The sequence below is a fragment of the Vigna umbellata genome, chromosome 1 (genome assembly GCF_029865625.1).
Source record: "Vigna umbellata cultivar VRB3 chromosome 1, Vumbellata_1.0, whole genome shotgun sequence".
Taxonomy (NCBI): domain Eukaryota; kingdom Viridiplantae; phylum Streptophyta; class Magnoliopsida; order Fabales; family Fabaceae; genus Vigna; species Vigna umbellata.
This window is the reverse complement of record NC_142165.1, coordinates 3,798,179-3,815,787: the sequence shown is the minus strand read 5'-3', so window position 1 is coordinate 3,815,787 and position 17,609 is coordinate 3,798,179. Positions and strand designations below refer to the sequence as shown.

General features: G+C 32.9%; 1 protein-coding gene across 3 annotated transcripts; it reads right to left on the bottom strand.

Annotated features, from left to right (window-relative positions):
• Positions 1-14,513: 14,513 nt before the first annotated feature.
• LOC124843069 (protein LIGHT-DEPENDENT SHORT HYPOCOTYLS 5-like) lies at positions 14,514-17,324 on the bottom strand. Of its 3 annotated transcripts, none has more exons than XM_088091811.1 (2): positions 16,423-17,324; positions 14,514-15,095 (listed from the first exon to the last, which is right to left on the bottom strand). In XM_088091811.1, the coding sequence occupies exon 1, from the start codon at positions 17,093-17,095 to the stop codon at positions 16,427-16,429; it is 669 nt and encodes a 222-aa protein (XP_087947937.1). In that variant the 5' UTR covers positions 17,096-17,324; the 3' UTR covers positions 14,514-15,095; positions 16,423-16,426. The 3 variants fall into 3 exon arrangements, with proteins under 3 accessions (XP_087947937.1, XP_047175653.1, XP_087947934.1); XM_047319697.2 differs by lacking the exon at positions 14,514-15,095 and adding an exon at positions 15,197-16,183; XM_088091808.1 differs by lacking the exon at positions 14,514-15,095 and adding an exon at positions 15,197-16,070.
• Between the last annotated feature and the right edge of the window lie 285 nt (positions 17,325-17,609).

Below are 17,609 nucleotides of genomic sequence, written 5' to 3'. Positions count from 1 at the left end.
TTAGTGTCTGTTTCATATTTTCAACTTCATTATTTACATTTGTAGTACTGATGTTGACCACAAAACACTTCGCTCTATTGACCCTGGGTCCCCGAAGACAACTTGAGTGTGACAACGACAACACATTGATAGCATATCCTCAATCGTGTCGACCAAAGGACCCCTCTAAAGAAGAAAAAAGTTGATTGCAGTCATTATTACCTTAAAAGTAAAAACAGATCAGTGTGTGCTAAGCTTAGTGAGAAGAAAGTTGAAAATGACAGGTAAGCTTCAAGGCTATTTAATTGAAGTGAAGGACAACAATCGCATCTTGTGAACCATCAGATCGAGACGCATCCAACGGTTGAAGAGATCAGAGGCTTCACATATGATGTTAGAACTAATAGCGCGTGAAATGAGCCATCACAACTCCTGAAGCTCTGATGACCAATTTTTCAAATTTACCTAGTTAACCATCAACACTGAGTGATACTGCCAAATCATTTTTAAGAATCATTAACCCCATCACAATGAGTCCCTCATTGATTCGGGGTTGAAGGGCCTATGTGTACTAAGTACCTAACTGGGGTAACATGTATTGGTCATGTCAACTCTAGTTTTGAACAACCAACTCGATCTAGTTGGGATCTTAGGTTAGTGAAATCCCTTGAATCCCTCTATCAAATCCATACGAAGGCCGATTTGTTAGCGAAATGATCAATCGGGTATGGAGCTAGCATGATTAAGGATGTTTGCATAAATTAGTGTTAATTAGAGTTGTAATTGTAGTTGAGGGATTATTGAGTCGTAATTAGACCAACGGTAAGTACAATTTCATTACAATTTGTATAAATAAAGGATCCATGTAAGGCAGTTGTTGACATTGATTATTACATTTAATACCTAAGTGTTTGGACTCTTGCTAACTTGAGCATCGGAGTACCTTTTGCAGGTGTCATTTTGACGATCATGGACAAACTCGAAACCTAAAAATAACAAACAAAGTAGAGACAAGGGTGTACTGGCAAGAAAAACGGAAGCAGAGAACTAAACCACCTTAGAGTTACGGATACTCAACCAATCTAGCAAAAACAATTACAATAATCCTAATAATATTAAGATGTATATAATTATTATGAATTATTGCCTGTTGTATTTCTTAAAAGAAGATATTATTGATTACCTCAAAGTTGTTTTTGTAGAAAAAGTAAGTTGAATAGGAGTAAAGTAAACTTTCAAAATTCAAGAAAAAAAAGCGAAAACAAAAACAAATTTTCAAAAGAAAATATAAAATTAATAAAAAATAAGAAGAGGGAAATAACATATCATCTTAGAAAATATTTCAAAGATAGCTATAATAGAAACTCACCACTTTAAGTAACTCTTCCACATCTAAGAGTCAAAGTACAAAAATTTCACATTTTCAAGACATTCAAAGTATTCTCACATATTTAATTATGCTCAATATTCAAGTGTGAAATTTACAAGGATGGTTGAAGTTATTTATAAGATAATGATTCTATTTTGATGGCTCATAAATAGGTAAAAAGTAATGTGAACACAAAAACTAATTACTTAAGTGTGAACAAAACAACTAATTATTACATCTTTGTAAGAACGAGCCTAATGATTACACTTAATGTCAATACTAATTATATGATTATACAAAGTTAAATAAAGTAATGATATGTTAGGTCATGTAAGACGTTCAAAAGAAGATAAACATACTAATCACATTAGCTTGAAAGTAACATATTAAAAGAAGTTACACTTGCACATTGATCAATATCTAGCCTCTGATTATCACTAAGAACATTAAAAGTACTTGTAAAGTAATTTGATATCTCTCATTACAAATATTGCTATAATTATTTTATTGATCATCTTTCATATGAATAATTATTACATAATCTTGATAATGTTAAGTAACAAACACTCCTTAGTTTGTCAATATCCTAATTCAAAGTGTTAATTCCAAAAGTTAGGATTTCAGCAAATCCAAAAAATTGAAATACATAGCTTTTCAATAGCTTACAATTGAGTTCTCTTCATTTCTTAAATAATTTGTTTGGATGGAGTAATTAAAATATCTTAAATTTAGATTTTTTTATTGGATAAAGCAATTTAATTTATATTTTAAGATAAACTCAATTATATCATTGAGCTTGAGTTGAGGTAGCTCATCCTTTGATCCAGGACGACTAGTCTCAACTTTTGGTTTGGGTCGACTCTAGAAGATTCGACCTGAGCTCATTAAGCTCGACCTTTAGCCTAGGTTGACTAGTCTTAACCTTTAACTAGGGTCGATTGATTTCGACCTTCAGTAGACGGACTGGAGTTGACTTGGAACGTGAGCCAACTCAACTCAAGCTTTGACACAAGAACAACTCGACCTTTGGTTTGGACAGACTCAACTCAACCTTTGGTATAAGCTAACTCGGCTGGAACTTTGGCTCACGCCAACTTGGCCAACTTGGTGGACGTTCGGCCTAGGCCAACTCGTTGGACCTTCGGCCTAGGCCAACTCAGTTGGACCTTTGGCCTAAGCTAACTCAATTAAGCCTAGGCTAACTTAGTTATGCCTTTGGCCCGGGCCTACTCAACTCAACCATTGGCCTGGGCAGACTCGAATCAATCATCGACCTGGATCTACTCGGCTCAACAATGGCTAGAAGGACTTGACTCAACCTTTGTTTCGAAGTGACTCAGCTCAAACTTTGGTTTGGGTTGACTCTATTAGACCATTGTCCCAACCAACTTAGCTTGATCATTGGCGTGAGCCCACTCGGCTAGACCTTCAGTTGGGGCTGGCTCGACTCAACTATCGGTACCGGCTGGCTCAACTCAACCTTCATCACGGGGTGACTCAAGTCGACCTTCATTCTTAATCGACTAGACTTGACCTTTGACCTTGATCGGTTCAGTTCGACCTTTGACCCCGACCGACTCATATTGACCTTCGACCTCTAACTTGAATCGACCTTCGACCTTGTGATTTGTCTCTAAATTCGACCCAGTCGACTTAACTTGACCATTGGCTTTACCTTTTGTTAGTGGAAAACCAACAATACGACAAGTGCACCAATCACACATACCAAGTGATAAATATTGTCTCTCCATAGGGACTTGTGCAACACTCGAAACTCTTGAACTTAATAACTCAATTAGACCACAAAGTTCACACAAACATAGTGAAAATTCTCTTTGTATTTTTATCAAATAGTTACTGTGCAACCAGAAACATAACATATATTACTTACGAATTCAAGACTAGATTTCATCTATTTCATTTTTGTGCATTCACAAATATTCCATATTTAAGTCAAAATAAACTCACCAACATACTCAAATCTGATTCCTAGAGCCTTTGAGCTTATGATCATCATCAAGTTTCAATCTCTTAAATCCTCAACAAGTGATATCATACATTAATTTCAAGAGTCTAAGGTTACTAATAAACCAAGTTATATTCTAAAGATAAATCAAGTATGAGAACAATCCACATCAAACATTAAAAATGGAAATCAAATAATAACTTTATATATATATATATATATATATATATATATATATATATATATATATATTAATAACACAATTTTATACAAAATTAATGTTTTACATCTAATCTCAACAAATAAAAATAGCTATCCATGATGGAGAACCTAAGGTTTACATATTGAAGAGATAGAGAAGAAATTGAAACCATAAAGAAGATGAAGATTCTTTCCCAAGGTACCTAGTAGCTACTACAAGTTTCAATTGTGTCTCTCATTCGTATTTCTAGCCCCAATCTGCAACTCATCTTCCTTTTCAACCCTTAAAGGGGGATTACCACCATGGATGAAGGAGGAAACCCAAGGAGAAGAGGGAGAGTTTCTCAACGCACCAAACAACATCCAAGAGTCTCTCCCAAGCACCCTAAGTTATTTTATTCATGTAAAAATGGGGAATCCCCAAAACCCTTAGAAAAATATGATTAAATATCCACTTTCGCATATCAATGCCTACAGATTTGCTCAACAACTTCATTATTTCCCAGCGAGACCTAAAAGACAATGTTCTCTGACTTATAACTCGTTGTGCAAGCCATACCTTTTTTAACGACTCGAATATTGTAGGTTTTGGTTGTCATTTTCACCTAGCAAGTACTTAGCTCGTCCGACGAATCAGACTAGTATCCAATGTTGGTTTTTTTTGTTGTCTGGACGACCCATAACAGTATATCCCTACAGGTGAATCCTTTGTTCATGTTTGTAGTGTTGAGTGTGATACTAGTGCCCCCAACGTGGATATTTGTCTAAAAATCATTTTTTATTGTTCAATCATATTTCTTTAAGTTTCAACTTGTTTTTCTTTACTAGAATTATTTCATAGACTTATTTCACACACTCAAAATAAAGATTAAAGATAAACAAGCATAAAACAATAAAAATATTAAACAATACAAATTCAAGGTAAACTTCAGGATTAAACAAGATAAAAGCTATGGAGAAGTTGGTTTTATTCACACAAATAAAAGGTAGAAAATAATGTTATCACCTATTCATCTCTACCTTTAGTTTATGCCAATGATCTTCACATTCAATTTATGCCAAATCAGCTGGACCTTTGGCTTGCGTCAAATCGACTTAACTTTCAGCTTGTGTCAACTTAGTTCGACCTACGGTCTCTAGTCAACCTACTTGACATTTGGTTTGGACCGACCCTATTTTACCTTTGGTTCGGGCCAATTCATCTCGAATTTAAGCCTAGAAAAAATCGATTTGACTTTTATCTTAGGTCAACTCAATTAACCCACAAGTTAATTCAATTTAGTCTTTCGTCCATGTTTACTCGACTAAGCCTTTAACTTGGGTTACTTCAACTAAACCTTCAATTTAAGCTGACTTGACTCGATTGTAAAAAAAATTCTAACTTTATATTGCTTAGAATATTTAAATTTTTTTCTATTTTATTTATTTAAAATACTTTCCAAAATTCTTTAAATTTGAATTTCTTTATAATTATTTTATCAAAACAAATCATTTTAATATATAAAATTTAGATTCTTTAAATGAATTACTTGGAAATTGGAACTTATTATGTCTTAATGTGTCAAATAAGAATTGGAAGATAGAAGAAAATGACGGAGAGCTCGTGCGCGGAGAAAGAGGGATTTGAATGCCAACTTGCAAAGTCTGGTAGGATATTTATGATGAAACTATTAAGAATTTATAATTAAAAAAACCTAAATTATATGAATAAATGGGAAAGAAAATTCAAATGTGCCCACTAGACTTCAGAGGAAGTACTTGACTTTAATTTGTTTTTGTATGAAGAAATTAGGTGGAAAGTAGTAATGTAACATATTAGGATTTTTGTTTTTTATATAAATTCATTTTATAATAAAAATTTGGTACAAAAAGTGTTTATTTAACTTCATTTTATAATAGTTTAAGTTTTCTCCACCATTTGACAATAAAAATGTGTCAATTAATCGATATAAAATTCTTCAAATTATTATAAATTACGAATAACATTTTTTATTGTTTAAAAAAACAACTTTTTAAATATTATTTTCATTTTTATTTTATTATATTATTTTTAATGACTTATTGAGTAATACATTCCAAATCAAAGTGCTAGACTTTCTTCTTATTCTCAATTAAAACAAAGATAAGTTAAATAATTATATGTTTATTTAAAGAGAATAAAAACTTATTTAAATCAACAATGTCTGAACAAAGATTAAACATATTACTCTTATTATTTATTTAAAAAAATTTAAATAAAATTAATTACCATAATTTAATAAAAAAAAGAATCACAAAAAAATTCAATAAATATTTTTTAAATATTATAGGTTTCCTTCTTAACATTGTTTTAGATCTTCCAAATTAAGTCATATATGAGAGAGAATGAATTCGAAACATAGAAGATGAAGGGAAATTGTAGGTTCATTATTTATTTAGTAATAAAACAAATTCAATTGCTAATTACTAACTTCTTCTGGGTTGTTACAAACAATCATGTACATTTTCTAAACAAAAATGTGTTTTAGCGACGAGTATAAATTAAATTGATAAATTATACAGAATGGTATGTGAAAGGGACAACTAGGAATTCATTATTAAATAACTCAATATCATGTTCTAAAAATAATAGTTGCACGCTAGACAAATTTAATTTGTCAATTTTTTCATTTAAAGATATAAAATAGTGATTGATCATTCTTCAATAAAAACGAGTGTTTCGCTGCTAATGACTATCGATAATCAAAATTTAATTAGTCCTAACACGATTTGGATGCCCTTCTTGTTGTAAATTATGATTTGATCATCATCACAGGTTGGAAAATTTAAATATCTTTACCAAAATTTGAGTTAGTTGTACGATGTATTTTGTTAATTCTTGATACAATTTCTTAAGTTCAATTTTATGTGATATGATTTAGAATTGAAAGATTATATATGGGTTTCTTTGTATATCAAATTAACACATAAGAATGTCTTTATTGAATCAAATAATTTTTAAAATGTTATATTTATAATTACTTTTGTTATGATATATTTTATAATCTTATATCACTTAGTAATTAAGATAAAAGACAATTTAAATATGTTTTTCTTCTTCCATCTTTTGATATTGTCAAACCCTTAAAATTTACACCTAGAAGAGAGGGACAGATGTCTCACTAAAAAAGATTGAGCATTTTATAGAATTTCCCAATACCTGAGCTCATCTCATTTTTCTCTGAAGTTGTATCTCTCTAAAACTCAAACATCTTCTTTTCTCCTCCTTCTCTCTAGAAATTCTTCATCTCCTTTCATCTTTTCTTCAACCAACCACAGTCTAAGAAACTTTGGGAGTCAAGAGCTTCTTTTACACCAATCAAAATCAAGCATAGAGTTGGTAAGTTCATCCTCTTTTTAGAAATTCTATTTTCGGGCACATGCAAGCCAAGTTTCTGGTTGCATTTGTTCATCAGCTTCTTCTTCTTAATTCTAATCACTTTTCTGGTAATTTGGGTTGGTCTTTTCTCACCAATCGGTGAAATATAGGTGTTCTTGGGATTTTCTGAGGAGGAAGCAAAGTCTGGAAAAGAATAATCGTTGTTCGGTTCAGTCAAGAGGTAAGGGAAGCTAGTAATTTAATTATGTTTTCTGTATGAGAATTGGTTGTTTGAAGAATGCATGTTTGATTGAATGATTGTGTTAATGATTTGTATGTATGACCGAAACCTATAACCTGTGAATTGTTTGGTTTCTCTAAAATAGTGTTCGGTTTGTGCTTGGTTGGAAAAAGTGAATGAGTGGAATTGAGAAGTTGAAGCTAAAAATGAAATCTGTTAATGAATTGTGTCTGAGCATGTTTAGTTACATTGGTTAGAGTCTTTAAGTTCTTTGGTAGGGTATGGGAAGTGAGAAATCTGACTTTGGGTTCTTATTTCTATGTATTTTAAGGAGAAATTTGTCATGAAACTCTTTAGATTAGTGTTATTGAAGTATAAGTATATCCAATTAGGTGTGTATCGATATACGATTCAAGTTGTGAGGATTTGAAGTTAGCCAAAGTGTTTAGAAATGGTCATGTTGGGTGTTGTTCATAATTCTGCAGAAGTTTTGCAGAATTATGCAGAATGCTGAAATGGTTAGTGTTGACCGTTCGGCCTTCTTCTCCGTTCGGTTATTAATTGGGTTCGGTTTCTTTGAAGTCCTCCCAGTTCATGACCGTTCGGCCTTAGTAACGCTCGGTCTCGGTAGTGTTTGTTCTGTACTACCGCTCGTTCTTGGTAAGTGCTTGGTCTTGGACCATCACTCGTTCGATATAGTGCTCGGTCTTGTACTGGCACTCGGTCTTGGTAGTGCTCGGTCTTGTACTAGCACTCGGTCTTGCACTAGTACTCGGTTTGGTATTTGTGTTTGGTCTTGACTACGTTCAGCCTCTGATGTGCCTTACTTGTTAACAATCTTTCGGTCTCTCATAGTGGTCGGTCCTAAATAGTGTACGGCCACTTCTTTAGTCTTATTTGTTATGAACTGTTCGGTCTTGTCCTTTGGAAAGTGAGTAACCGTTCGGTCTCCACCAGTCACAGAGTGTTCGGTCTAAGCTGATAGTGTTCAGCATAAGGTAAAAACGTTCGGTTTAACTATAGTTTTCGGTTGTTCTAGTATTCGGTCCTAAAACTGTGTTAGGCTCATGCTTAAGTCTTGCTCTTAAATGACCGTTCGGTCATGTTAGTATGTAGAGAAAGTTTCTCCCGTTCGGTCGTATTCAAGAATGTTGGTTGTTTTACTGATCAGTTTGATTATACTTAAATGTGATATGAATGGAATAGTATGGATATGAAGAAGTATGATGTGACTTGTATTATATGGATATGAACGAGTGTTCAAGGAGGAATATCTCAAAAATGGTTATGGAATTGTAAAGTATGAATATGGTCAGACTAAGTTGTCGTTCATCCTAACATTCTAATGGTCACCGAGTCTCAAGTAGAGAATGGTGGCGCATGTGGTGAGAATAGCATGAGGCCTGGTTGCGTATAGCTTGAGGTTCCAGCTATCGGACTAAACTCATGTGTAAACTTGGGTTTCCAGCTACAGTGAGGGATGAAGGGCTAACCTCGTGTGGCGGCTTGGGTTTCCAGCTATTGTAATTCTGATGATTTTCCAGATTACCTTTCCATGAGTGCAAGAACGTCGTAGCTACACAATTCATACAGTTAATGAATATATGAATTCGGTAGATGTATGATTTTTTATATGTTGGTATGAATTGTATGATTACATAGTTAATTAAATTACACTAGCTTACCCTTATTTTCCTGTCTTGTCATGTTGTCCGTTCGGTCGTCCTTGTTTTTGCGATGATCACCTTGTGGGTGTGACAGAAGGTGCAGAAGCTTCTCTGGAGCAGGCGCTGACAGAAGAGGATGGTCTCCGCTAACAGTAAGACCGTTCGGTCTTGACTTTGTTTTGGTATTTAGTATAGGACCGTTCGGTTAATACACTTCTTGTATGACCGATCGGTCTGCCCTTTTGGGTTGTATTAGTGTAGATTTCTGTAAAGTTTTTAATTTATGATTATTTTAGGATAACTGTAAGTTAAACTTTATTTCCTATAATTGTTCTATTTTTATTGTAAATGTAAGTACTCTTGAATATAGTTTGCAGCTATATTTTTGGGATGTTAAGATACATTTTTAAGCATAAAATTACAATTTTTTTTAGATTCTAAAGCGGAAAATGTCTCTAATATGATGATTGATATTATTTCAACAAACTTGAGGACGGGTGGTGTTGTGCAACGAAAAACAGTTTTCCAAAGATGAAGACTAACCTTCATTCTTTTTAAATCTCGATTGATACACTTAATAATCTAGCATTGCTTAGAATTGAAACCAAAAATAGTTTAAATATATTTTCTTCTTTCGTCTTTTGAAGCATATAATACCTCAAATATAGTAATTGAACTTTTTCATTTTATTTTGACTTATGTAAGAGAACGTCATGAGTATGAATACAAGGGTGACAAATTGTATCATTAGTGTAAATCGGGCTTTGATGTATGTGTTTTTCATACTTTAACGTCCAAAAGAATACCAACGTCATATCGGGACATGTTAATTTCACGTCAAAAGCAAAACAATTGCGACGTTAATTGACATCAGAAATTACCTTTTTTTCAACATTAATTAACGTCAGAAATAAGACAATTTTTTACATTAATTAATGTCTGAAAATGGCAATTTTCGACGTCAATCAACGTCTTCTTTTGCAATTTTTCAATGTCAATAAACTTCTTTGTTTTTTTTAATTAATAGTGATCCTTTTTACAACTCTATGAGACCTGAAAAACAGAAAACCAACAAATATAGTCCAATTTTTTGTATTTTATACCACATGAACTATGAACTATAAATAAAAACTATCAGAAGTTTATGGTGTTATAGTGAATAGTAGTGTATAGTGACTATTAACTTGTGTGATTTTTGGTTTTGATAGCTATGGCTGTTTTTTTTTGGTGAATTTTTTTTACCACTCCTTAGAACCCTATTTCAGATCAGGGGAAAAATCTCAGGAGTCCTTACTTTGGGTCTTTGTATAAATATTATTTGGAAAGTGAATTACAACAGATCTTTAAACGAACATAACATTTGGTTCAATTTGTCGATTTGCTATTATTATATATCGATTTGGAGTAGAAACAAATTTCTAATCAAGTGACAGTCGGCACCTTTTAGATTTTCAAAAAATCGTTTTCTATTTTTTGTCAATTTGTTTTATTTTTTCCAAACTTTGAAAAAATATTTCACATAATTAGATTTTGAATTTCGATCTAAAATCTTTTGTGGGGGATTCTCATGATATTTTGGTGCTTTGAACAAATTTTCAGGTTATTTGAAGTTGTTTTGAATATACTCTTAGTTTTACCCTAAGTTTGGATGTAATGTATATAATGTACGAACAATATGAACAACGTGAGCAACATGAACAACAAACAAGTTCAACAATACCCATATATCAACAAATCAACAGGTCCAGCCAATTTATAGTCCATAAAAAACGAAAACGAAAAATGAAACTAACCATATTCAAGGTGGGTTCACCGGAATAAACTGTTGCCGCTAGTGAGGAAGAAAGGAGAATGCCTATGCTTATGCAAGTACCTATGCACGAAAGCAATAAGTAAAAACTAAAAAAAATCATATCAAAAGTTGTTATTCAACGTGAATTTGTATAAAATAAAAGAAAGATTATATGTGTTGGTCGCCAAAACCTTCGTCTGAAAAAGGTTTAAGCATAAAAAAGGGTTTCGTACAAAGATAAAGTGAATGAATTTCAACATCACCGCCTAAATTTTTAATAAATTCACTAACATTTAATAAAAAAATTTACCAGTTTTTGTTTTATCTTTAACCATTTATTTTTCTACAATTTATATTTTTCAATTTATTTTCATACCAAGTTGATCTACATTATAAATGAATTTTGCCTAAATTTTACTAATTCTAGAGTCCTAAATTAAAACACTCTAATTTAAAGTGAGAAAACATTTTGGTTTTCTGAAAATATATTGAACAAGTATAAAAAAAGTTTGTGAAACAATATAAAATGATAAACTCAAACACTTCCTAATTAAGATATTGAAGTATTAACAAGTTACCAAATATTTGTATATCCGATCTAACAATCAAGCACAATAGCTTATATACCTCCATTTGACTATCTCAAACTCCACTTAAGCAAATTCATTAAAACTTCCCAATTTCATTTACATAGGTATGCTTAAGCTCCATGCACATATCATCAATCTAACTCACATCTGAATAAAACTTTATGCAAGCATACATTACTATAAAGAATAAATTGAAATATAAGAGAGAGAAAAACTTCCTAAAAGCAAACAGTTAACTAGATCAAACTTTATTCTCTCTTAAGTTGTGACTCTTGATAAAAAAAAAAATGAAAAGAAAATTTCAAAATTTTAAAGAAAAGATAGAGAAAATATAAATTTAAAAAATTCAGAAAATAAATTATCAAAATAATTAAAGTTCCAATATCTTAAATCTTACACATAATTTTAATAGTTACATCTTTTTAAAATAATTCCTATTAAACATAGAAAAACTCGCATTACAGTTTGATTTACATTGGAAAGAATATATGATTATATGGCCAAAGACTTATAATTAATTATTATTATAAATAAATGCATTCGAGTTTGCAATTTTTTTAATTTGTTTGGCAGGAATGTTGATTTGTGTAAACGCGATTAAGCATGTGGTGTCGTCCTTGAATGTTAAACAAAGATGACAATACGAACTCCAAAATATTCTCATGCAAAGTGTGGTGAATATCACTTCATGTTTGCTATGATGAATTATGAAACATTTGTAGAAATAAGTTTTAAGAAAAATAATCTATGACCTATTTCTCTAAAAACTAGGTAAAACTAGTTTTAATTAATGATGGTTGAAATATAGTATTACATGGATTTTAAATTAAAAAATTAATAGAATTAAAAGAGTTTGTATTGGGTGAGGAAAATTAAGTAGAAGTACATAAAATAAAACATGCCCTATGAAAAGTGGCACTTTTTCCAAGCATTCAATTATTGGATCTGTTCCTTTCGATAGCCATTGCAAACGTTCCACTCATTTGTCGCCCATTGTTTTAGTCTAGAAAGTCTGAAAAATCCATGCTACATCACGGGTCCAGTCTAAAAGTTATTCATTCCATGTTTTCATTTTTCAATAAAACTTTACAATTTCATCTCTAACTTAATTTTATAAATTTTTAATTTGTTATTTTCTTTTTATATTTCGTCTATTCAACCAAAGTTTATGAAATGTGAGTATTTATTTATGTCAGCACAATATGAACGTACATGTATGTGAATAAGAATAATGCTCTCTACTAACTTGAAGGAATATTCAAATAGAATAATAAGATTTCAACAAATCACATGCCTATCTCTTAGAATAGGATAAAATATGATGGAGGGACACAATTTTTACCTTTTAACAAGATGTTGTTCATTGAAATGACATGTTTACCAAAGAGAAAAGAAAATAAGTGAAAGAAGCAAGAAATATAGTAAAAATAGAGGTGATTTAATCTAATAAAAATAGGTGAAAAATAAAATAAAAATAGATTTGATGGATAAATATTAGAATCTTGATGTTTTTAATTTTAGCATTAAAATTTTATTATTTATACTGTTATTATTGTTATTATTATTTTATTTCTTTTATTGACGTTATTTATATTTATATCACTACGATTTATTACAATGAGAAGAGAAGTGTATAATGGATTATGAATTCTCCAATAATGGATTATAGTTTTTGGTAAAAATATAAGTATACTTTTCACACGCGGTAATAACAAAATAAACTATTATATAAACTAAGAAAATGAAGTCAAGTTAATGAACAAGTTTTATGTGCGACTAATTAATTTAATAGTAACGAATAAAATGTCTCTGAAAAATTTATATATATATATATATATATATATATATATATATATATATATATATATATATATATGGGTTAAATATGTTTTTAGTCTCTAAACTATTGGTCGTTTCTGGTTTTCGTCCCTCTTTCAAAGTAAGGTACAATTTGGTCCTCATTCTTTTCGAAACGTTCGTTTTAGTCCTCGAAATTTTGGTTTTAGTCCTCGGAATTTTGGTTTTAGTCCTCATTTGTTGTTAAATAAGGACCAAATTTTTAAACAGTGTTTAGTTTTCGAGGACTAAAACGAACGTTTCGAAAAGAATGAGGATCAAATTGTACCTTACTTTGAAAGAGGGACGAAAATCAGAAACGGTCAATAGTTTAGGAACTAAAAACATATTTAACCCTATATATATATATATATATATATATATATATATATATATATATATATATATATATATATTATTGATATTTTTATTTGCTCTATATATAGAAATGTTTTATATTCTTCTCTTTTGTTGTGATATTTATATTCTTACAAAGACATGAAGTAATTTATGAGAGTAATGATTTCTCTTTTTTCTCTTGTCATATTTATATTCTTTTGAAGTTATCTCTCAGACTGACTAGTCAATTCTAAATTATTAGAATAGACATCATGGACATGCAGTTCTTTTTGTTTCAGGTTTAATTTTATTTTCTCAACCTTTGCTCTTTATTTTTTATTATTATTTTATTTTCAAATGAATATTTTTTGTGGCTAAATTAGAGAATAATCTTTTATGTTGGAATTTAGTTGAAAAAGAAGACGAAGGAGGAGACATTTACCCACGTGTTTCTACGTCGTCCGTTAATTTTTGTCGCAAGAAGCAAGATCATGTGGGTGACCTCATTGGTCTTCATAAATTTTAGGTATATATTCCCTCTTCATAATCGTAAGTCAATAATGCCCATTATTATTAGAGATAAACAACGGTTCTTATTATCCCTTCCAAATAATCATTTCACATTATCTCCGATATATACCCAAATAATTAAAACATTATGATATATATATTAATACTGAAAATAAAAAAATAAAAAACTCATTTTTCACAACCCGCTCTTTCTCTCTCCTAGAGGAACAATATTACATAGGATAGAAACAAAGAACGGATGTTAAATGTTGTTGGTAGTGAGAAGAAGAAGAGTAATGCATAGGTGCAGGTGACATGAGAGAATAATAAAAGCTAGGTAGCCCCACACCGAAAACCAGAAGGAAAACCATAGTTCTGAGTCGTCATAAAACCCCGTTCTTTCCACACTTCAACCGCTCTGTTCAAACATGAATCAACTATGCAACAGACAAACAACATTAATTGAGACGTCGATGCTGTTCTATGTAGCGACAAAAGAGGATGAAACTGAGAAACTTAGTGGGATACTCTTTATCTTATCAACCTCGTGATTTTACTCCTTTCGCACTTCATCTTCGCATACACATACGGTGGGTGCAACCAAAATGGTATGCCAAATCAAGAAAGAGAGGAAATCGGATCTTAATTTTTTACTATTTTAAAAAAAATTTATCTTTTTGACTTTTTAGAAATCGAAATGGTTAAAGTGGCCACCGGACATAATAAAGAAAAAACAAAAGAAAGTGATAAATAAAGTGCCCTATACGAAATTACGTGGTTCTACAAAAGGCCAGAAAGCGAAAGTTCCCCTTGAATGAAAAAGTGTGAATATTTGTTCATGGAGAGGAGGGGGGAAAATTATTGCGAGAAAAGAAACAGACAAAAAAGTAATGCAAAGAAATGTTTTCAGTACATTATCATGAGTAGATGAATCATGAATTTAGTGGATATGGGTCCAAACTTCCAAATTAAAATTCAGAAATGTGGTTTTGTTTGGAAGTGCCTAGTGGGTCTATGCTATATAATAACAAATAACACCATTAAACTATGGGTGGGTTATGATAATACAAATGAATATTGCAAATTAATTTATAGAATGTAAGGATCGGTTGGCTGTAAGTCCTTTTCACGCTTAGGTGGGGGTTACCAAAATAAAATATCAGCAGCAATCACAAGGATCGGTTTTCTTTTCTTTTCTTTTCTTTCATTCATGCTTGCACCCATCTTCACTTCATTTTCTCCTATACTTTTATGCAAGACAAATTACTCTACAAAAAAAATTTCTATGGTCAACTAATTACACATTATTCTCAAGTATCATTTTATTTCATATACTGTACATAGGATATAAACATTATTGTGGAAAATCTAGAGTAAATGGAATATTATTTTTTGCAAGTGTTGTTGTCACATATATTAAAGAAATGTAATCAGGGAGAGAGAGGTGTGAAGGCACACAGCAAAGAAAGGGAATAACCTAGTTAGGTACCTCGGCAAAGAAAGGAAAAGTGGTGAAACTTAAGAACAAAATCTAAGAGCAGAAAATCTGAGATGAAGCTGCAAAGGAGGAGCACCTGAACAGAAGTGCAAGAAAAGCTGTAAATGATAAGTGCACGTGTGCATCATGGTAGATAGATTGAGCCCAACAGATCTGATACAACCCCGGGGACCAGATGAACAGTGTTGCTGGGAACTAGTCTCTATATATAAAAGAAGGATTAGACCTTATTTGACTCCATCTGTGTTCTTGTTGCCCTTCTCACGAACACCAGATCCAAAACAAGACAAGGATCAAAGATATAAAAGAATCATCAAACTTTTCATTGTTTTTTTAATTCATTTATCTACCAAACCAAAATCATCTTCAATATATAATGGAAGGGTAAATTCGATTTCTTGATTTCCTTCCATAAACTGCACCGTGTATGTGTATGTATGATTCTTCTTTTTCATTTCAATCCATCTTTCATCACCAAACTGTTTTCCAACTGCACCTTGGAGCTTCCCCGGGCGAAGACAAAAGCGAAATGTCACAACGAAATTGAAATCAAACGAGATGTATTCTCGCCACTGGCATCATAGAAATATACGCCACCCAGTGAGAATATATAAACAAATAGATACAATGCAAAGAAAAACCCATAAAGAGGGATACGATTCTCTCCCTCTCACTCTCCAACAGTAAACCTCGTCATAAGAAAACGAGGAATGGATTCAACACGAAAGCGAAAGGCCTCGGACTCCTGTGTCAAGCAAAACAACGTGTTCATTTCAATCTATGCCTCCACCGGTCCGCTACCTCATTTCATGAAACACAAGAATGATGATCAAACATTTCACGTCGTACGACAGAAACCTAGTATCGAAACACCACACTGAGTACAACCACAGAATCAGATATATAGTTAACACTATTAATCTATGTATTCGTCGATAGAGGTTAAACTTTTATAGTAACTATATATAGATAAATCAGCATAAATAAATATATATTTATGTATATAAGGCGGAAGCAGAACTAATAAATCTCCTTAAGAATAAAGATAGATAGATAATAGCAGTATAAATTGGAAAAAAAAATGATGAGAATTATACTATACTATACGGAAGTAGTGGCAGTAGTAGTAACATTAGGAGTGGTGGCAGTAGGAACATCAGAAGAAGGTAGACTAACGCCTGCTCCGTTAGTAGGGTTATTAGAAGTACTAGTGGTTACAGTAGAAACGGTGGCGGTGGTGACAGTGGAAGAGAGAGTGGTCGTGGTTCTCTTGCGCTTCTTCTTCTCGTAGGGAATTCCACGGGCTTTGGCCTGGGCTTCCCTTACCTCTCTGAGGTAAATTCGGACGGCCCGAGTGGCGAAGGGATTGGACTCGGGACGGCCTCCGTTTTCTTCAAAGGCCGCCCTGAGTCGTCCAATTAGGGCGTCGAGGCTGCCCCAGGCCTGCTTGAGAGGGCAGGCGCAAGGGGCCGGAGGGTTGGGGTGTCCGAAATAAGGACACCCCGAAATATGCACCTTAGTCTTCCCGAACTGGTCGAGGTACTTGAGAAACTCGATCACGTGCGCGCCACTGCACCGCGCCAACGTCAATGGCGGCTTGTGGTTCCGCAGGTACTGCAAGAACGTATTCCAGTCTCGCCGCTTCTGCGACTCGTAGCGGCTGGGTGCCGCCTGTCCCGCCGACCCCTCGGCCTGTACCAGCGCTGCCGATCCCTCCGGCGGAGCGTCGGGCACGGTGGGCGTTGGCGCTGCACCTGCTGCAGCGTCCATGATGAGGAAGAGGAAGCAAGCAGAAGCAGAAGCAGGGTGATGGATCGGAGAGAAGAGAATCTTTTTAAGTTTGTGTTGGGAAGAGAAGAGAAGAAAAGGGAAGAGAAGAGAGTGAAGAGAAGAGAGGAGGGTTAAATAAATAAATAAAACTTGTGTTATTTGAGAGAGAGAGAGAGAGAGAGAGAGAGAGTCGAAAGAAAGATTGGATGATGGGACGTAAAAAAGGCTTGTTGAATGAATTGAATGAATGAGAGGGAGAAGGTGTTTAGTTGAGTGATGGTGGTGGGGGCGAGTGGCGAGCGTTTTGCACAGTGTTCACAATTTCACATGGTGGCCCCTCTTGACATGACCACTTTACTATTCACCACGTTGGCCCCCTCTCTTCTTCTTCTTCTTCTTCTTCTTTCAATTTCTTTTCTAATCTATTCCAATAAATTAACAAAATCTACTTCTTCTCCTTCTTCTTCTTCAGGTCCGTGACTTCTCCTCCTTCTTTTGCTTTCAAATTTTCATC

Coding starts and splice junctions, on each gene's coding strand:
- LOC124843069 (XM_088091811.1), bottom strand. CDS start 17,095: ATGGACGCTGCAGCAGGTGCAGCGCCAACGCCCACCGTGCCCGACGCT.